At 53.6% G+C, this 22137-nt stretch overlaps 1 protein-coding gene across 1 annotated transcript in view; it reads left to right on the forward strand.

Annotated features, from left to right (window-relative positions):
* The first annotated feature begins 11577 nt into the window (after positions 1-11577).
* LOC140411408 (persulfide dioxygenase ETHE1, mitochondrial-like) overlaps positions 11578-22137 on the forward strand; it is a 51115-nt gene continuing 40555 nt past the window's right edge. Inside the window, exon 1 of the mRNA XM_072500517.1 lies at positions 11578-11690. Coding sequence (XP_072356618.1) covers positions 11598-11690 — 93 coding nt within the window. The 5' untranslated portion in view covers positions 11578-11597. The remainder of the gene's footprint in view (positions 11691-22137) is intronic.

Genomic DNA, 22137 nt, shown 5'->3' on the forward strand with positions numbered 1-22137 from the left:
GACCTGTTTGGCGGTATTGTGAACTTTCGCTGGTTGTAGAATCCCAGAATGGGATTGAACCTGCAGTTTCAGGCCTGGGATAAGGATGCTACCCACCAGAGCCCAAGTCCTATCTCAAACCGTCTGAAGAATTTAAAAAAGTAAATACTGAAGATGGTGGAAATCTGAACTAAAAACAGAAAATGCTGGGTAAACTGAGCAGGTCTGGCACAATCTGCGGTGAGAGGAGCAGAGTTAATAATTTGCGTGATTCTTCTTCAGAGCTGAACAGTGGGTAGAAATGTGAAGAATTATATAGTAAGAAGTCTCACAACACCAGGTTAAAGTCCAACAGGCTTGTTTCAAATCACTAGCTTTCGGAGCACTGCTCCTTCCTCAGGTGAATGAAGAGGTAGGTTCCAGAAACATGGGCGAGATTCTCCAAACCCCCCTGCCGGGTCGGAGAATCGCCGGGGGCAGGTGTGAATCCCGCCCCCGCCAGTTGCCGAATTCTCCGGCACCGGAGATTCGGCGGGGGCGGGAATTGCGCCGCGCCGGTTGGCGCCCCCCCCCCCCCCCCCGCGATTCTCCGGCCTGGATGGGCCGAAGTCCCGCTGCTAGGATGGCTGTCCCGCCGGCGTGGATTAAACCACCTCTCTTACCGGCGGGACAAGGCGGCGCGGGCGGGCTCCAGGGTCCTGGGGGGGCGCGGGGCGATCTGGCCCCGGGGGGTGCCCCCACGGTGGCCTGGCCCGCGATCGGGGCCCACCGATCCGCGGGCGGGCCTGTGCCGTGGGGGCACTCTTTTCCTTCCGCCTTCGCCACGGTCTCCACCATGGCGGAGGCGGAATAGGCTCCCTCCACTGCGCATGCGCGGGAATGCCGTGAGCGGCCGCTGACGCTCCCGCGCATGCGCTGCCCGGAGATGTCATTTCCGCGCCAGCTGGCGGGGCACCAAAGGCCTTTTCCGCCAGCTGTATGGGCGGAAATTAGTCCGGCGTGGGCCTAGCCCCTCAAGGTTGGGGCTCGGCCGCTCAAGATGCGGAGGATTCCGCACCTTTGGGGCGGCGCGATGCCCGACTGATTTGCGCCGGTTTTGGCGCCGGTCGGCAGACATCGCGCCGATACCGGAGAATTTCGCCCCATATCTCTAGACAAAGATGCAAGACGATGCTTTGAATGCGAGCATTTGCAGGTAATTTAAGTCTTTACAGATCCAGAAAGGGGGTAACCCCAGGTTTAAGAGGTGTGAATTGTCTCAAGCCAGGACAGTTGATAGGATTTCGCAAGCCCAGGCCAGATGGTGGGGGATGAATGTAATGCGACATGAATCCCAGGTCCCGGTTGAGGCTGTACTCATGTGTGCGGAACTTGGCTATAAGCTTCTGCTCGGCGATTCTGCGTTGTCGCGCGTCCTGAAGGCTGCCTTGGAGAACGCTTACCCGGAGATCAGAGGCTGAATGCCCTTGGTGGTTGAAGTGTTCCCCGACTGGAAGGGAACATTCCTGTCTGGCGATTGTCGCGCGATGCCCGTTCATCCGTTGTCGCAGCGTCTGCATGGTCTCACCAATGTACCACGCTTCGGGACATCCTTTCCTGCAGCGTATGAGGTAGACAGCGTTGACCGAGTTGCACAAGTATGTACCGTGTACCTGGTGGGTGGTGTTCTCACGTGTAATAGTGGTATCCATGTCGATGATCTGGCAGATCTTGCAGAGATTGCCATGGCAGGGTTGTATGGTGTCATGGTCGCTGTTCTGAAGGCTGGGTAGTTTGCTGCAAAGAATGGTCTGATTGTCTGTGGTGAGTCTGATGGTGGGATGGAACTTATTGATGTCATCGTGTATTTATTTCAGTGATTCTTCGCCGTGGATGCATTCACAAGACAGCCCCGAACGTCATTCAAGCACAACGCAATGCCATCCGTGCGCTCAAGACCAACAGCAACATAGTCATCAAACCAGCAAAGGAGGGGCCACCGTAATACTGAACAGAACGGACTACTGCGAAGAAGTATACCGACAACTCAACAACCAGGAACACTACAGACAGTTACCTGCAGATCCGACCAAGGAACCCGCCATCTCACAGACTGATCAAGACCTTGGATCCAGACCTTCAGAGCACCCTACGTGCTCTCATCCCACGTACTCCCTGCGTTGGAGATCTCTACTGCCTCGCGAAAATACACAAGGTCAACACACCAGGCCGACCTTTCATATCAGGCAATGGGACCCTATGTGAGAACCTCTCTGGCTACATCGAGGGCATCTTGAAACCCATCGTACAAGGTACGCCAGCTTCTGTTGTGACACGACGGACTTCCTACAGAAACTCAGCACCCATGGACCAGTTGAACCAGGAACATTCCTCGTCACAATGGACGTCTCGGCACTCTACACCAGCATCCCCCATGACGACGGCATTGCTGCAACAGCCTCAGTACTCAACACCGACAACTGCCAATCTCCAGACGCAATTCTGCAACTCATCCGCTTCATCCTCGATCACAATATCTTCATCTTCGACAACAAGTTCTTCATCCAAACACACAGAACAACCACGGGGACCAAATTCGCACCTCAGTACGCCAACATCTTCGTACACAAGTTTGAACAAGACCTCCTCACTGCACAGGACCTTCAACTGACGTTATACACCAGACACATCGATGACAATTTTTTTCTTTGGACCCACGGTGAAGAATCACTGAAACGGCGACACAATGACATCAATAAGTTCTGTCCCACCATCAGACTCACCATGGACTACTCTCCAAAATCAGTTGCATTCTTGGACACACTCGTCTCCATCAAGGACGGTCACCTCAGCACTTCGCTTTACCGCAAGCCCACGGATAACCTCACGATGCTCCACATCTCCAGTTTCCACCCTAAACACATTAAAGAAGCCATCCTCTATGGACAAGCCCTCTGGATACACAGGAGCTGCTCAGACAAGGAGGAACGTAACAGACATCTACAGACGCTGAAAGATGCCCTCGTACGAACGGGATATGGCCCTCGACTCATCGATCGACAGTTCCAATGCACCACAGCAAGCAACCGCACCAACCCCCTCAGAAGACAAACACGGGACACAACTGAGAGTACCCTTCATCGTCCAGTACTCCCCCGGAGCGGAGAAACTACTACATCTTCTTCGCAGCCTTCAACACGTCATTGATGAAGATGAACATCTTGACAAGGTCATCCCCAACCCCCCACTACTTACCTTCAAACAACTGTGCAACCTTAAACAAACCATTGTTTGCAGCAAACTACCCAGTCTTCAGAACAGCGACCACTGTTGCTCTGTTTCTCTGGTTATGAATATGGCGGTCAATATGGTCGCCTTCCTTAATCCTAATTATGTTTGCTTTAGAGTCGCCAGGTATCTCTCAATGCCGCCACAAGGTTCAAACCCGAGTACTGATCAAAGAGCCAATACACCAGTTAGTTAGTTCAAAGTCAATACTATTTATTTACACACACAGTAAGATCTACACATGCACAAAGTACTACAAACTAAACTATTTCTAACACTAACACCTATACTTAGCTTCAGGCTCCCACTCAGTCAGAGGAACAATGGCCGTTGTTCGGATCTGAGGCTGCTGGGGTCGAAGTGGTGAAGGGGAACAGCTAAGGTCGTCCGTCTGGTAGCGAGCATTGACCTTGGACTTACTTGCTTCTGGTGTAGCTGGTGGAAGGGTCTCTCCGCTGTGAGAGCCAATTCCAAGAGAGCGATTCTCTCTCGGGGGTTTCTTCGGAGGGGCTTTTGGGCGGGGCCTTGAACTTGGCCCCAATCAATTGGTCCGCATCTTGATCACTGGTATTGATCTTGACCAATAAAGGGGCGGGTGCCCTGATGGCTGGGCGGGTCCTATGTGGCCGTTGGGCTGGCTTTGTTTACGCTTTCGGTTTGGGGAACTGGCGCCGCGATGTCTGGAGCTATATCGGTTACTTGAGTGTCTTTACTTTGTTCCTGGAGATGGGCCATCAATATGTTAATGGGCCTATAGTTTGAGTCTCGTCTGGGAGCTGCGGTTCCAATATGCATACAGGCTCTGTGCCTGCCTGCTTTCTTAGCATTGTCCATAGTTCCCTTCATTCATTGCGGGCATCCATTTTGTATTCTGGAAGTGGCCATCCCAGATGGCTACACCACGACACCACACAACCCTGCCATGGCAATCTCTGCAAGACGTGCCAGATCATCGACATGGGTACCACCATTACACCTGAGAACACCACCCACCAGGTACGCGGTACATACTCGTGTGTCTCGGGCAACGTTGTCGACCTCATACGCTGCAGGAAAGGATGTCCCGAAGCGTGGTACATTGGCGAGACCATGCAGACGCTGCGACAACGGGTGAACGGACATCGTGCGACAATCGCCAGGCAGGAATGTTCCCTTCCAGTCGGGGAACACTTCAGCAGTCAAGGGCATTCAGCCTCTGATCTTCGGGTAAGCGTTCTCCAAGGCGGCCTTCAGGACGCGCGACAACGCAGAATCGCCGAGCAGAAACTTATAGCCAAGTTCCGCACACATGAGTACAGCCTCAACTGGGACCTTGGATTCATGTCGCATTACAATCACCCCCCACCATCTGGCCTGGGCTTGCAAAATCCTATCAACTGTCCTGGTTTGAGACAATTCACACCTCTTTAACCTGGGATTACGCCTCTCTCTGGATCTGTAAAGACTTAATTACCTGCAAATGCTCGCATTCAAAGTATCGTCTTGCATCTGTGACTTTGTCGATATATACAATCAAAACCTCCTGGTGCCTAGATGAGGCAACACTGGCGAGTTTTTGCTATCCGGATCTAGAATACCTGACGCTAAAATGCCGCCCCTACTACCTTCCGCGGGAGTACAGCTCCGTTATCCTGATGGCAGTTGACATCCCATCCCATGCGAATGTGAAAATCGCACTGGACAAAATATTCACCACCACAAATAGCCTTGAAACTAAACATCCCGAGGCCTTGTTCATTGTAGCTGGGGACTTCAATCAGGCCAAGCTCAGGAGCGTACTACCAAGTTACCACCAACACGTCACCTGTTCCCCCAGAGGCCCAAACATCCTGGACCACTGCTACACAAATATCAAACATGCCTACCGCTCTATCACCGCCCACACTTTGGCAAATCTGACCACAAGGCTGTGCTCCTGCTCCCGGCATTTAAGCAAAAACTGAAGCGGGAGAATCCATCAAAGAAAGTCGTGCATTGTTGGTCTGTGGAATCGGATGATCTCCTACGGGTCTGCTTGGAGTCAGTGGACTGGTCAATGTTTAAAAACTCTGCGACCATCCTTAACGAGTACGCCGCTACTGACTTCATTAGTAAGTGTGTAGAAGACTGTGCGCCAAAGAAACAAATCCGCGTGTTTCCCAACCGGAAACCCTGGATGAACAGGGATATCCACTGCTTGCTGAAGTCTAGGTCTGAGGCGTTCAAGTCAGGTGACCCTGACCTCTACAAGAAAGCCAGATATGATCTAAAGAAATCCATCAAAGATGCCAAAAGACAGTACCGGACCAAGCTCGAGTCGCAGGCTAGCCACACGGACCCCCGCCGTCTATGGCAAGGTCTGCAAGACATAACGGGCTACAAGATGAAGACATGTAAAATCGCTGGCTCCAACGCACCCCTTCCTGATGAGCTCAACGCATTCTATTCCCGCTTTGAACAAGAGGTCAGTGAGAGCGAGCCCTCCACCCCAGAAGCCGCGGATGAACTTGTATCTGAGATCACCACTGCAGACGTCAGAGCAGCCTTCTCGAAGGTTAACCCTCGGAAAGCCACTGGCCCAGATTGGGTACCCGGACGGGCACTCAGGTCTTGCGCGGATCAGCTGGCGGGGGTATTCACAGACATCTTCAACCTCTCTTTACAACAATCCGATGTCCCTATCTGCTTCAAGAAGACGACTATCATCCCTGTACCAAAAAAAAGCCAAGCAGCGTGCCTTAATGACTGTCATCTAGTGGCTCTGACATCCATCATCATGAAGTGCTTCGAAAGGTTAGTCATGGCATGAATCAACTATAGCCTCCCGGATTGCCTTGATCCACTACAGTTCGCCTACCGCTGCAACAGGTCCACAGCAGACCCCATCTCCATGGCCCTGCACTCTACCCTGGAACACCTAGATAACAAAGACACCTATGTCAGACTCCTATTTATCGACTACAGCTCAGCCTTCAACACCATCATTCCTACGAATCTCATCTCCAAACTCCGTAGCCTTGGCCTCGACTCCTCCCTCTGGATCCTAAACTTTCTAACCCCAGGCCACAATCAGTAAGGATAGGCAACAACACCTCCTCCGCAATCATGCTCAACGCCCGTGCCCCATAAGGCTGTGTCCTCAGCCCCCTACTATACTCCTTGTACACCTATGACTGTGTGGCCAAATTCCCCTCCAACTCGATTTTCAAATTTGCTGATGACACCACCGTAGAGGGTTGGATTTCAAACAATGACGGGACAGAGCACAGGAATGAGATAGAGAATCTGGTGAACTGGTGCAACGACAGTAATCTCTCCCTCAATGTCAACAAAACAAAGGAGAGTGGTGGTGGATGGTAAATATTCAGCCTGGATCCCAGTTACCAATGGCGTACCGCAGGGATCAGTTCTGGGTCCTCTGCTGTTTGTGATTTTCATTAATGACTTGGATGAGGGAGTTGAAGGGTGGGTCAGTAAATTTGCAGACAATACGAAGATTGGTGGAGTTGTGGATAGTGAGGACGGCTGTTGTCGGCTGCAAAGAGACATAGATAGGATGCAGAGCTGGGCTGAGAAGTGGCAGATGGAGTTTAACCCTGAAAAGTGTGAGGTTGTCCATTTTGGAAGGACAAATATGAATGCGGAATACAGGGTTAACGGTAGAGTTCTTGGCAATGTGGAGGAGCAGAGAGATCTTGGGGTCTATGTTCATTAATCTTTGAAAGTTGCCACTCAAGTGGATAGAGCTGTGAAGAAGGCCTATGGTGTGCTCGCGTTCATTAACAGAGGGATTGAATTTAAGAGCCGTGAGGTGATGATGCAGCTGTACAAAACTTTGGTAAGGCCACATTTGGAGTATTGTGTACAGTTCTGGTCGCCTCATTTTAGGAAGGATGTGGAAGCTTTGGAAAAGGTGCAAAGAAGATTTACCAGGATGTTGCCTGGAATGGAGAGTAGGTCTTACGAGGAAAGGTTGAGGGTGCTAGGCCTTTTCTCATTCGAACGGAGAAGGATGAGGGCGCCTTGATAGAGGTTTATAAGATGATCAGGGGAATAGATAGAGTAGACAGTCAGAGACTTTTTCCCCCGGTGGAACAAACCATTACAAGGGGACATAAATTTAAGGTGAAAGGTGGAAGATATAGGAGGGACATCAGAGGTAGGTTCTTTACCCAGAGAGTAGTGGGGGCATGGAATGCACTGCCTGTGGAAGTAGTTGAGTCGGAAACATTAGGGACCTTCAAGCAGCTATTGGATACATGGATTACGGTAAAATTATATAGTGTAGATTTATTTGTTCTTAAGGGCAGCACGGTAACATTGTGGATAGCACAATTGCTTCACAGCTCCAGGGTCCCAGGTTCGATTCTGGCTTGGGTCACTGTCTGTGCGGAGTCTGCACGTCCTCCCCGTGTCTGCGTGGGTTTCCTCCGGGTGCCGGATCCGGTATTCTCCCACAGTCCAAAGATGTGCAGGTTAGGTGAATTGGCCAATGATAAATTGCCCTTAATGTCCAAAATTGCCCTTGGTGTTGGGTGGAGGTATTGAGTTTGGGTAGGGTGCTCTTTCCAGGAGCCGGTGCAGACTCAAAGGGTCGAATGGCCTCCTTCTGCACTGTAAATTCAATGATAATCTATGATTAATCTAGGACAAAGGTTCGGCACAACATCGTGGGCCGAAGGGCCTGTTCTGTGCTGTATTCTGAGCTGGCCTCTGCTACTCTCGACTGGCCCGCCCGCTGTCCGAAGCCCGCCTGCCGTCCGAAGCCAGCCCGCCGTCCCGTGGCCGCCTCCATCACCCTAGACCAGTCTCGGCCTCGTTACCTCACAAAATCTATGATGGTGGTCCGGATCAATGGCCACGAGTCGGCCTGCCTTTTTGACTCCGGGAGCACAGGCAGCTTCATACACCTGGACACGGTACAGGCTACTCCCTTCCCGTTTTACCCGCAGCCCAGAGAATCTGCCTGGCCTCTGGGTCGCATACCGTGCAAATCCGTGGGTACTGTGTCGTGACTCTCACAGTACAGGGCATAGATGTCAAAGATTTTAGGCTCTCCATCCTCCCACACCTCTGCGTGGAAGTTCTTCTGGGTCTTGACTTCCAGTGCAACCTCCAGAGTATCACCCTGAAGTTCGATGGACCCCTGCCCCCTCTCACCGTCTGTAGCCTCTCGACCCTGAAGGTCGACCCTCCCTCTCTCTTCGCGAACCTCACCCCAGACTGTAAGCCTGTCGCCACTAAGAGCAGATGATACAGTACTCGGGACATGACCTTCATCAGGTCGGAGGTTCAGCAGCTCCTGCGGGAAGGGATCATAGAGGCCAGTAACAGCCCCTGGAGAGCTCAAGTGGTGGTCGTCAAGACTGGGGAGAAGCATTGGATGGTCATCGACTACAGTCAGACCATCAATCACAGCTCGATGCGTACCCCCTCCCCTGCCTATCCGACATGGTCAATCAGATTGCGCAGTACCGGGTCTTCTCCACCGTGGACCTGAAGTCCGCGTACCACCAGCTCCCTATCCGCCCGGAGGACCGCCACTACACTGCCTTCGAGGCAGCTGGCCGCCTCTACCACGTTCTCCGGGTTCCCTTCGGCGTCAACAATGGAGTCTCGGTCTTCCAGCGAGCGATGGGCCGAATAGTTGACCAGTACGGACTGCGGGCCACGTTCCCGTATCTAGATAATGTCACCATTTGCGGCCATGATCAGCAGGACCACGACGCTAACCTCAAGAAATTCCTCCACGCCGCCCAGCTCCTTAATATGACATACAATAAGGAGAAATGCGGTTTCCGCACAACCCGACTAGCCATCCTTGGCTACGTCGTGGAAAACGGAGTCCTAGGGCCCGACCCCGACCCCATACGCCCCCTCCTGCAACTCCCCCTCCCCCACTGCCCTGAAGAGATGCCTGGGGTTCTTTTCGTACTCTGCCCAGTGGGTTCCCAATTATGTGGAGAAGGCCCGCCCACTCATCAAATCAACTGTTTTTCCCCTGACGGCTGAGGCTCGCCTGGCCTACGACCGCATCAAGGCGGATACTGCCAAAGCCGCGATGCACACTGTGGACGAATCCATCCCGTTCCAGGTAGAGTGCGACGCGTCTGACTTTGCCCTGGCCGCTACCCTCAACCAGGCAGGAAGGCCCGTGGCTTTCTTCTCCCGTACCCTCCGTGCCTCCGAAATTCGGCACTCCTCCGTCGAAAAGGAAGCCCAAGCCATTGTGGAAGCTGTGCGACATTGGAGGCATTAGCTGGTCGGCAGGTGATTCACTCTCCTCACTGACCAACGGTCGGTTGCCTTCATGTTCAGTGACACATAGCGGGGCAAGATCAAGAACGATAAGATATTGAAGTGGAGGATCGAACTCTCCACCTACAACTATGACATCCAGTATCGTCCTGGGAAGCTTAATGTGCCCCGAGATGCCCTTTCCCGCGGTACTTGTGCCAGCGCACAAGTAAACCGACTGCGGACCCTCCACAATGACCTCTGTCACCCGGGGGTCACCCGGCTTTTCCATTATATCAAGGCCCGCAACCTGCCTCACTCCATCGAGGAGGTCAGGACCATGACCAGGGACTGCCAGGTCTGCGCGGAGTGCAAACCGCACTTCTATCGGCCAGACAGAGCACGCCTGGTAAAGGCCTCAGGCCCCTTTGAAAGCCTCAGCATTGATTTCAAAGGGCCCCTCCCCTCCGACCGTAAGGTGTACTTCCTCAATATCCTTGACGAGTACTCATGTTTCCCTTTTGCCATCCCATGCCCAGACATGATCTCTGCCACAGTCATCAAGGCCCTGAGCAGTGACTTCACCTTGTTCGGTTTCCCCACTTACGTCCATAGTGATCGGGGTTCCTCCTTCATGAGTGATGAGCTGCGTCAGTTCCTGATTAGCAAGGGCTCGCCTCAAGCAGGACTACCGGGGGAACGGACAGGTGGAGAGGGAGAACGCGACGGTCTGGAAGGCCGTCCTTCTTGCCCTACTGTCTAGAGGTCTCCCGCTGGCAGAAGGTCCTTCCCAATCCATCCGGTCGCTTCTCTGCACCGCTACTAATGTGACCCCCCACGAGAGGGTGTTTGCCTTCCCCAGAAGGTCCAACCGACCTGTCTGACGGTTCAAGGGCCCGTCCTCCTCCAACGACATGTGAGGACTCATAAGTCAGATCCTCTGGTAGAGAAGATCCTTTTCCTCCATGCGAATCCCCAGTACGCCTACATGGCTCACCATGCCGGCGGGAGAACACAGTCTCCCTTCGGGATTTGGCACCCGCAGGTTCCCCAGCGACTGTCACCGGCGCTCCCGGCTCTATTCCTCCCCTCTCCACTACTACCCGACCCGACCCTATACCTCCTTCCCCCGTTACTGCCCACCCGCCTGAGAACACAGAAGCTGTGTTGCTCCTGGGCACGCAGGCCTCAACGCTTCAGCCGACTTCGATACCTACACCACAGCTGGAACTGAGGCGGTCACAGTGGACAATCAAAGCCCCCGTCAGACTCAATCTCTGACGCAACTTGTTCACTTCACCCCCGCCGGACATTTTTTAAAACAGGGGGTGAATGTGGTGAAACCACGTGTTGTACAGTATTGCCACTATATTACATGTTGTACGGTTTTGGCTCTGCCCATGACTCCTCCCCCTAGGCCTGGGTATATAAACTGCCGACCTCTCACACTGCCTCATTCTGGGGCATGCTGCCAGCTCTGTTGTAAGTCAATTAAAGCCATAGTTAATCCACTCTGCGTTTTCCGTCTTAATTGATGGCAATTCAGTAACCATTGCTGTGGGTAAACTCATCGTGGACATGCCCCTCTCACCAACCCCCATCACCCCGCTGGATGGCATTATGATTTGACCATGGGGTGGGGGGTGGCCTTTGTGGCTTGGCCCTAATAAAGCAATCCAATTGCTGGACTCCACCAGCCCACTGCCCCTCACCAAGATGGCGCCTGCACTATTGATCCCCTCCCAGACGAAACTGAGCTGTCCCGCCAGAAGAGGGCCTCGCAGCCTGCCCCTCAGAAAGATGGCGTCTGGACGCGCGCCTTGACTTCAGGAGGTGGGCCGCTCAGCTCAGTGTGCCCCTCACAATAATGGCGCACGCTCTGTCAAGAGCCAAAAGAGGCAGCGAGGCATCTACTGAAGTGACATCCATCGCCCTTCCGGCCCGATGCCCCTCACAAGATGGCGGCTCTTCCCCCTGATGCCCTGCACAAGATGGCGGCCCTTCCCCCCCACCCCACCCCACTCCACCCGGGGCCGCTCATCAATCATTCCGTCGCCTGATGACAGGAGGTGGGCGCTCTCTCGGGGGAGCCGCGGTGACCGGCGGGAAGGGTGGGCGGGGCCGGAGGAGCGGAAATGGCCGGAATCGGAGGACCAGCAGCTGTGAGGGCAGCTCAGAGGAGCCTGAGAGGGACAATGGGCTTCCCCACCGGGCTCCTGTTCAGACAGGTACCGGGGAGGGGCGCAGGCCGTGATCAGGGTGAGGGGGAAATGGCCTGTGCAATGAGATCCTGCAAGGGAAAGACAAGTCAGTAGGATGTATTTAAAAACCTTGCACCTAAATGCAAGCAGTATTTGGAATAAGGTCAAAGGAGACAAATGAGTCTGATTTGGTGGGGATCACGGAAACATGGTTCCAGGGGGACAGGAGTCGGGAGTTAGATCTCCAAGGGGACTCAGTATTCCTTATTTTTAATATAAATTTAGAGTACCCAATTCAATTTTTCCAATTAATGGGGCAATTTTGCATGTCCAATCCACCTAGCCTGCACATCTTTTGGGTTGTGGGGGCGAAACCCACGCAGACACGGGGAGAATGTGCCACCTCCCCATAGACAGTGACCCAGAGCCGGGTCGAACCTGGGACCTTGGCACCATGAGTGTTAATCACTGTGCCACCGTGCTGCCTCTCCTCGGTATTTCTAAAGGATAGACAGAAGGTGGAGTTGCTTTATTGGTTAAAGGTGGCATCAAGACTGTATTTTTAAAAAAATATGTTTATTCAAATTTTCCAACAATTTTTAACAACCCCCCCCCCATAACAAAAAGAAAGAAACACAAACACAACAGCCAAAAATTATACAAAACTTATATATTGGGTTTCCCCATATACAGTAACTATGACATTCAAAGGTACCCGTAGGGAAGCCCCCCCCCCCACCCGAATTCCAACCCCCGAAAGAGACCCTTCCCCCCCCCCCCCCCCCCGTGAGCTGCTGCTGCTGACCTCCTAACGCTCTGCGAGATAGTCTAGGAACGCCTGAAGAACCTCTGCACAGACCCTCGTAAGGCAAACTTTATCCTCTCCAGCTTATTGAACCCTGCCATGTCATTTATCTAGGCTTCCACACTGGGGGGCTTCGCGTCCTTCCATAATAGCAAGATCCTCCGCCGGGCTACCAGGGACGCAAAGGCCAGGATACCGACCTCTTTCGCCTCCTGCATTCCCGGCTTGTCCGTTACCCCAAATACTGCCAACCCCCAACTCGGCTTGACCTGGACTTTCACCACCTTGGACATTGTCCTCGTGAAACCCCTCCAAAACCCATCCAGTGCCGGGCATGACCAGAACATGTGGACGTGATTCGCCGAGGCGCTTCCCGAGCACCTCCCACATCTGTCCTCCACCCCAAAGAACCTACTCAACCTCGCCCCTGTCATATGCGCTCTGTGAGTAACCTTGAATTGTATTAGGCTGAGCCTGGTGCAAGAGGAGGAAGAATTAACCCTACTCAGGGCATCAGCCCTCAGACCCTCATCTATCTCCTCCCCAAGCTCCTCCTCCCACTTGCCCTTTAATTCCTCTACCGAGGCCTCCGCCTCTTCTTTCAGCTCCTGGTAGATCGCCGAGACCCTGCCTTCTCCAACCTATACACCCGAAATCACCCTGTCCTGAGTCCCCTGTGCCGGGAGCAGTGGGAATTCCCTCACCTGCCGCCTCACAAACGCCCTCAGTTGCATATACCTGAATGCATTTCCCGGGGGTAACCCAGTGCCCCTAGGCTCGCAAACGTCCCATCTATAAACAGGTCCCCCATTCTTCTAATCCCTGCCAGATGCCAGCTCCGAAACCCCCCATCCATCCTTCTTGGGACGAACCGATGGTTCTCTCGAATTGGGGACCAAACCGAGGCTCCCACCTCGCCCCTGTGTCGTCTCCACTGCTCCCAGATCTTCAACGTCGCCGCCGCCACTGGACTCATGGTGTACCTTGTCGGCAAAAGCGGCAGCGGTGCCGTCGCCAGCGCCCTCAGGCTCGTGCCCACGCAGGATGCCATCTCCAACCTCTTCCACGCCGCCCCCTCTCCCTCCATTACCCACTTACGGATCATCGCCACATTGGCAGCCCAATAATAGTCGCACAAATTCGGCAGCGCCAGCCCTCCCTGCACCTACTACGCTCCAGAAACACCCTCTTTACCCTCGGGGTCTTATTTGCCCACACGACACCCATTATACTCCTACCTACCCGTTTGAAAAAGGCCTTGGGAATCATAATGGGAAGGCACTGGAACACAAAGAGAAACCTCGGGAGGACCATCATTTTAACCGACTGCACCCTGCCCGCTAGCGAGAGTGGCAGCACATCCCATCTTTTGAAATCCTCCTCCATCTGCTCCACCAACCGCGTCAAATTGAGCTTGGGCATGGCCCCCCAACTCCCAGCCACCTGGATCCCCAAGTACTGAAAGTTCCTGTCCGCCCTCTTCAATGGTAGGTCGTCTATCCCCCTTCCCTGGTCCCCTGGATGCACCACAAAGAGCTCACTTTTCCCTACATTGAGCTTATACCCCGAGAAGTCCCCAAACTCCCTTAGGATCCGCATGACCTCCGCCATCCCCTCCACTGGATCTGCCACATACAGCAACAGGTCGTCTGCATACAGCGACACCCGATGTTCCTCTCCCCCTCGGACCAGTCCCCTCCATTTCCTGGACTCCCTTAGTGCCGTGGCCAGAGGCTCAATTGCCAATGCAAACAACAAGGAGGACAGGGGGCACACCTGCCTCGTCCCTCGGTACAGCCGAAAGTACTACGACCTCCACCGATTCGTAGCCACATTCGCCACCGGGGCTCTATATAGCAACCTGACCCAGCTGATGAACCCCTCTCCGAACCCAAACCTCCGCAGCACTTCCCAAAGATACTCCCACTCCACCCGGTCAAAGGCCTTCTCCGCGTCCATAGCTGCCACTACCTCCGCCTCTCCCTCCACCGAAGGCATCATAATCACATTGAGGAGCCTCCGCACATTGGTGTTTAGCTGCCTGCCCTTTACAAATCCCGTCTGGTCCTCATGAATCACCCCCGGTACACAGTCCTCAATTCTCGTAGCCAGCACTTTTGCCAGCAACTTAGCATCCACATTGAGGAGCGAGATCGGTCTATACGACCCACACTGCAGTGGGTCCTTGTCCCGCTTCAGGATCAGAGAGATCAGCGCCCTGGACATTGTCGGGGGCAAGGTCCCTCCCCTCCCTTGCCTTATTGAAAGTCCTCAATAGCAACGGGCCTAGCAGGTCCACGTATTTCCTGTAAAACTCGACCGGGAACACATCTGGCCCCGGGGCCTTCCCCGCCTGCATGCTCCCCAATCCTTTAACCAGCTCCTCCAGCCCAATTGGCGCCCCTAAACCAGCCACCTACTGCTCCTCCACCCTCGGGAACCTCAGCGGATCCAAAAATCGTCGCATCCCTTCCTCCCCCGCTGGGGGCTCAGACCTGTACAGATCCCCATAGAAGTCCCTAAATACCTTGTTTATTCTCACCGCACTCCGCACCATATTCCCCCCCGCTATCCTTAACTCCACCTATCTCCCTCGCTGCCTCCCTCTTACGAAGCTGGTGTGCCAGCATCCGACTCGCCTTCTCCCCATACTCATACGTCGCCCCCTGCGCTTTCCTCCACTGTGCCTCTGCTTTCCTTGTGGTCAACAGGTCGAACTCCGTCTGGAGGTTCCGCCGCTCCCTGAGCAGTCCCCCCTCGGGGGCCTCTGCATATCTCCTGTCCACCCTTAAAATCTCCCCCACCAACCTCTCCCTCTCCCTGCCCTCTCTCTTCTCCCTGTGGGCCCTAATGGAGATGAACTCTCCCCTGACCACCGCCTTCAGCGCCTCCCAAACTACCCCCACCTGCACCTCCCCGTTGTCATTGGCCTCCAAATATCTTTCATTGCACACCCGCCCGCACACCTCCTCATCCGCCAACAGTCCCACATCGAGGCGACACAGTGGGCACTGGTCCCTCTCCTCTCCTAACTCCAGCTCCACCCAGTGCGGGGCGTGGTCCGAGATGGCTATGGCCGAATATTCCGTTCCCTCCACTTTCGGGATTAGCGCCCTACTCAAAATTTTTTTTATCCGGGAGTAGGCTCTATGGATGTGGGAAAAGAATGAAAATTCCCTGGCCAGGGGCCTGACAAACCTCCATGGATCCACTCCCCCCATCTGGTCCATAAACCCCGAGCACCTTGGCCGCAGCCGGCCTCTTACCCGTCCTGGACCGAGAGCGATCCAGTGCTGGGTCCAGCACCGTGTTGAAATCCCCCCCGCCCATTATCAAACTTCCTACCTCCAGGTCCGGAACCCAATCCAGCATGCGTTTCATAAATCCGGCATCTTCCCAGTTCAGGGCGGATACGTTTACCAGTATCACCCACACCCCCTGCAACCTACCGCTCACCATCACATATCGACCTCCATTATCCACTACAGTATTCATTGCCTCAAATGACACCCGCTTCCCCACCAGTATTGCAACCACTCTGTTCTTTGCATCCAGCCCTGAATGGAATACCTGTCCTACCCATCCCTTTCTCAGCCTAACCTGATCTGCCACCTTCAAATGTGTCTCCTGAAGCATGACCACGTCTGCCTTCAGTCCCTTTAAGTGCGCGAACACCCGGGCCCTCTTGACCGGCCCGTTCAGGCCCCTCACATTCCAAGTTATCAGCCGCATTGGGGGGCTGCTCACCCCCCCCGACTAGCCATCTCCTTTTCTAGGCCAGCCGCGTGCCCGCGCCTCCCGCGTCCTCCAGACGGCAGCCCCCCCGCCCCGACCACCTCTCCTACTTCCAGCTCCCCTTTGGCCAATGCAGCAGCAACCCTATACCCCCCCCCCACCCCCCCGCTAGATCCACATCTAGCCCTTTTGCTCCCCCCATGACACTCCCGTAAGTCAGCTGGCTCCTGCTGACCCCGGCCTCTCCCGCCATTCCATCAACCCCTCCAGTGTGAGAATCCCCCCTCCCCCTCCCTGGCAGTCAGTGTGCGCTCCTCTCCAGCACCGCCCGTTCCCTAGCGTGGGAAAAAGCCCGCGCTTTCCTGAGCCGGCCCCGCCTCCTCTGGCGCAGCTCCTTTTGCGACCTTACCCCAGTTCCCCATCCCCGGGCCTCCACTTCCCCTCTTCCTTCGTGGGGGTCTGCCCCTCCAACACCGTCGCCCACACTCTCCCACAGTCTCCCCATCAAATCTCTTCACCCATCCCCATCCAGCACCCAAACCAAAGGAATATTCCCTAAACGTAATGAACACAGTAAACATCCCCCCACAACATACCCTCAAATTGAGTCTAACTTTTCAGTCCGTATAAAGCTCCATGCCTCATCAGGCGTTTCAAAATAGTGGTGCCGATCCTGGAACGTCACGTTGATCAATTGGTCACCCACAGTCGCGCTGGATGCAGCATACCGAACTTCACCCCCTTTCGATAGAGCACCACCTTAGCCCGATTGAAACCAGCTCTCTTCTTAGCCATCTCTGCATTCCAGTCCTGGTAGATTCGGATCTCCGTGTTCTCCCACCTGCTGCTCCGCTCTTTCTTGGCCCATCTCAGGACACACTCTCTGTCCATAAAGCGATGAAACCTCACCACTACAGCCCTTGGCGGCTCGTTGGCCTTGGGTCTCCTTGCTGGGACCCGGTGAGCCCCATCTAGCTCCAGAGGCCTCGGGAAAGCTCCCGCGCCCATCAGCGAATTGAGCATCGTGCTCACATATGCCCCAGCATCGGGCCCCTCCACTCCTTCGGGGAGACCCAGAATCCGAAGATTCTTCCTCCTCGACCTATTCTCCAGGTCCTCAAATCTTTCCGCCCACCTCTGATGCAGCGCTTCAAAAACTTGGAACCTCTAATTTTATCTAAATACACTATACTCATCAAACATTGCATTATCCTATCTTCCTGAACCATGCAACAACAATTATAACATTCAATATGCTCTTTCCTGGCTGGGCAGTCAAGCTCAGGATCATACACTTTTTTGTTTATGGGGGTTTTGTACATTTTTTTATTTACAGAAAAACGCAAGTGCATGTTCTTTATTGTATTATAGGTCACGGGGGTCGGGGGTCTGGTCATACCCGAATATAGGGGATCGGATCCGATATACCGGGGTCCGAGCGCGGTACGCTCTCCTTCTCCATTTGCGGAGGCGCATAGTCTGCACTGCACAGCAGAGTATCGCCAACGCTAACAGTGTTTCGATCACATAGGACAGGGAGTACCAGGTTATGAACCTGGCACACCAGGAAGATGCAGTGTCGCTGGTGACTGGGCTTTGGGTACTGCGGGGCAGTGAAACATTAATGGCAGGGGGGTTTGGAGTAATGGGGTCTGCGTTCCCGTGCAACCAAATATCCAAAAGGAAGATTTTGATCACGATGAAAGAAGTCCTCATGGCTGTCCTCTTTCCTTTTCCTTCTTGTGTTCTTTTGTTTTCTCCGGTCCTGGAGCTTCTGGCGTTCTGTAGAAACAAGCAGAGTATCTGTAACTACCTTGGTTCAATATCCGGTGTGTTAGTGTGTCTGTCCTTTTTGGGGCCAATTATACCCTTATAATTGGTCACTATGTGTGACTCTCTCATTTTTTTTCAAAACAAATTTTAGGACACGGCACACTTCCCAGTGAGGGACCAGTGCTGATTTACCATCCCAATGTTCCAGGATGTAAATAGCAGATGGCGGCAACCTAAAGGTCGCCAAAAAAAACAAAACCTTTTTGAAATGAAAATGTTAAATGAGGTGCGTGTGGGCCGCGACGGGTAAGATTTGGATGGAGTCCCCGGGTAGGACGGCTACCAATGCCGTATCTCCCCTACCCGAGCGTGTTTGACCAACGGGGGGGTCCCCAGGCAGGGCGGGTCTCACGCCGTTTCTCCACTGCCTGAGCAACCGACAAGAACCGGCAAAAATGCAGTCATCATGGTGAGGTTGCTGCTGTGATTCTAACCTCAAATCAGAACGGGCGTCTGACGAGAAGCTAGTTCCTCTGAACGAGCGTGTGGTCTGCTGACCAGGTATCTGCAGATGAGCCAATTCCGCTGAACAAGCGTCTGGTCTGTTGACCAGGTATCTGTGGACAAGTTGGTACCGCTGAACAAGCATCTGGCCGCGGTGGGTGTCTGTGGGAAAGTTTCAGGTGAATGGGTGTGTGACAGTGAGAAACATTCTCCTGTCGGACAAACAACACTTAAACAAACATACGAACAACATAAAACATCCTGCTGGCTCCATCAGGAAGGACAACACTTCTCCCAACTGTCTCCTTTAAACATCTTGTGGACACCTCAATTCTCTGTTGCGAACAGGGTCGCAAAGGGGTTGGCGGCTTGGGAGTCCGACTCGAGGTCGTCCCCTTCTCCCGGGTGCCAAACTCTGGAGTGAATTAATGTTGAGAGGGCTGCGTGGGGGTTGCTTTCATCGTTTCGGACGAGTCTGTAGGAGTTGTCGCGGTGCCAATGAGTTTCGTCGAGTTGTGTGGGGACAAAGTCGGGGTCGTCCGTGTGGTTCGGTGGTCGGTGGGGTTTGTTTAGGAAAGTGATCATGAAGGGATCACTGGAGTCGAAATCGGAGTCGCTGGGTGTGGGTCCGGTTGTATGGGGATAGTAGGGAGGCGTGCTGTGGCTATCGTCCGAGTCACAGTCGCTGTCGCTGCTGCTGCAGTCTGTGGGCGTTCCGGGGCGGGGTGTATATTTCGGGGGTGGAGTCGAGGTCGAGTCCGTGGCTGGGCTGGAGGTGGTGGGGGTTGGTCGGGTTACATTGGCTGTAGGCGGGGTGTGGTCTGCTGTGTCAAGCATGACGTGGTGTGCGTGGTTTGACTGTGCTCCATAAGCCTTTAACTGGTTTATGTGAAACCACGCAGTTTTACCATTTGGGTATTTGATTTTATATACCGATGGGCTTACTTTATCCGTAATGGAGTACGGACCCAAGTATTTCGGAGACAGGAATGTGCTGGGGTTATATACAGACAACATCACTTGTTGTCCTATATCGTACTCCGTTGCATGTACTGCCTTATCAAAACAAGCCTTGCTCTGTTTTCTTTTGGTGCCCAATTTAACAGCGGCTGCTAACTGAGCCGTTTTTACATTCGCAACTAATTGCTCCACGGCTTTCTCGTGAGTGAGGGCCGTGACTTCGGGGCTGGTTAGGTCTAAACCTAACAAGTATTCTGTCCCTTTCATGGGGCGTCCGGTCATGAGGGTGTGTGGGGTGAAACCTGTGGAGGTGGAAACAGTGTTACGCAAAAACATCAGCGCAAAGGGGAGGACTGAGTCCCAAGTGGTGTTGTTCTGCTGGACCATTTTTCTAAGGGTGGTTTTTAGGGTCCGATTCATGCGCTCCACTATACCACTCGACTGAGGGTGGTACGCAATGTGAAATTTTTGGGTTATGCCAAATATCGTGAGGACGTTCTGCATGACCCGTCCCATAAAGTGAGAACCTTGGTCCGATTCAATACTGCGGGGGAGTCCCCATCTTGTGAAGATGTGGTGGGTTCGGATCTTGGCTGTGGTTTTCGCGGTGTTGGTGCGGGCTGGAAATGCTTCCACCCACTTGGTAAAGGTTCTATGACCACCAGAACATATTTATAGCCATTCCTGCAAGGGGGCAATGGACCTATAAAATCGATCTGGAGGTTAGTCCAGGGGCCGTTAACGGGTCGGGTGTGGCTGAGTTGGGCCTTTTTGGCATATTTATCTGGGTTGTTCTGTGCGCAGATGAGGCAATTCTCAATGTAATGGGATACATCCTCCTTGAGATTTGGCCACCAACAAAGCTGTTTGAGGTGGACTGCGGTGGGATCGATTCCCTGGTGTCCATGACCATCATGGAATAAACAGATTAATTGGTTCCTATCCTGCGCAGGAACTACATAAAGGGTGTCCTTTAACACCACACCATCGTGTGTGGTCATCGTATTTCTGTACCTCTCGTAGGAGGCTGGAAACTTCCCTTTCACGATCTCCGTGAGAGCGATATCCTGCTGCTGGGCCGCTACTAGATCCTCGATCCTAGTCTGCGTGACCTGAACTGCACTCACTGGCGCACTCACTGGCGCGCTTTCGGGGGGCTTCCAAAGGTACCCATGCCTGGATCCTGCCTTAGCCAGTGCGTCAGAACGATGGTGACTGCGGACTTTTATAATGCCAAAAGTCCTGTTCTTGGCTTTTTGGAGAATATGGCGGAGTAATGGGGCTGAGGGGAGGGGTTTCCCATCCACGGAAACAAATCCTCTTGTTTCCCACAGGGGCAGAAATTCTGTGAGGCTGTTGCAGACGTATAGACTGTCTGAATATATGTCTGCTGAGCTGGGGAAGGAATCTGGGTGCTCTACAATGTAAGCGATGGCCGCAAGCTCTGCTGCCTGCGCGCCTAAGTGTCCGGGTAATTTTAATGCGATTTCCTCGAGGGCGCGTCCCTGCGCGTCCTCCACATAAATCCCACAACCTGTTATGCGTTGCCCATCCAGGACTGCGGAAGATCCATCCACATAAATCCTAATGGGGTCACACGTGTCCGGGTGAGGGGGGCTCTGAGATGGAGTGGCTAGTTTTCTGGGGAGTGTTCTGGCCAGAAAGGGGCCTGTATTATGGTGGGGCGAGATGATTTCACACTCATGGGGGGTTCCGGGGTACTGTAAATTGTCCGCTAAGTATGTGTGAGTCTTTGTCCGTTTTACTGTGATGTCCCGTCCCTGCAAGAGAAGGGTCCACCTAGCAGCGCGGATTTGGCTGACGGTACCGTCTTTAAGTCGTCCGTCTAGTAAAAGTTGGGTGGGGGTGTGCTCGGTCAGAATGGTGATGGGGTTCAGTCCGGTAATATAGGAAAAGTACTGGACTGCCCAGAAAACTGCGAGCAGGTGCCTCTCACAGGCTGAAAATCCCTGCTCCACAGCATCTAAAATTCGGGAGGCATAAGCCACGGGTCTTAGCTGGTCGTGCCGTTCCTGCAGGAGCACGGCTGAAAGGGTGCGGTCTGTGGTCGCTACCTCTATGGCGTAAGGGGAAAGCGGGTCGGGAACTTGTAGTGCGGGGGCGGCTATGAGCGCCTGTTTTAGTGATTCCACAGCCTCCGTATGCTGCGGAAGCCATTCCCAGGGGGCTCCTTTCTTTAGGAGGTCTGAGAGGGACGCTGCCTTGCTGGCGAAACTGTCAATGGGGTTCCGGCAGTAGCCAACCAGTCCTAAAAACGACCGGAGGGCTGAAACGTTCTGGGGAAGGGGCAATTTGTCAATCGAGTCAATTCTTTTATGCTCGATCTCGCGTTTGCCGTGTGTGATAATAGTACCCAAATATACCACTTTCTCTTCCAAAATCTGGGCCTTTTTGGGGTTGACTTTACAGCCAATGGAATGTAACAATTCCAGGAGTTCGGACAGAAGCTCAATGTGCTCTTCCTTGGTGTCTGTCTGCAGTAGTAGATCATCTACATACTGTACCAGACATTCGGGGCGAGAAACGTTTGCGAGTCCATTTGCCAGCTGTCGGTGGAAAATGGAGGGGGAATTGTGGAAGCCTTGTGGCAGGCATGTCCACGTGTGCTGCTGAGCTCGGAAAGTGAAGGCAAATTTATACTAGCACGCCTTTGCCAATGGAATGGACCAGAACCCA

This window comes from Scyliorhinus torazame, chromosome 4 (assembly GCF_047496885.1).
Source record: "Scyliorhinus torazame isolate Kashiwa2021f chromosome 4, sScyTor2.1, whole genome shotgun sequence".
Taxonomy (NCBI): domain Eukaryota; kingdom Metazoa; phylum Chordata; class Chondrichthyes; order Carcharhiniformes; family Scyliorhinidae; genus Scyliorhinus; species Scyliorhinus torazame.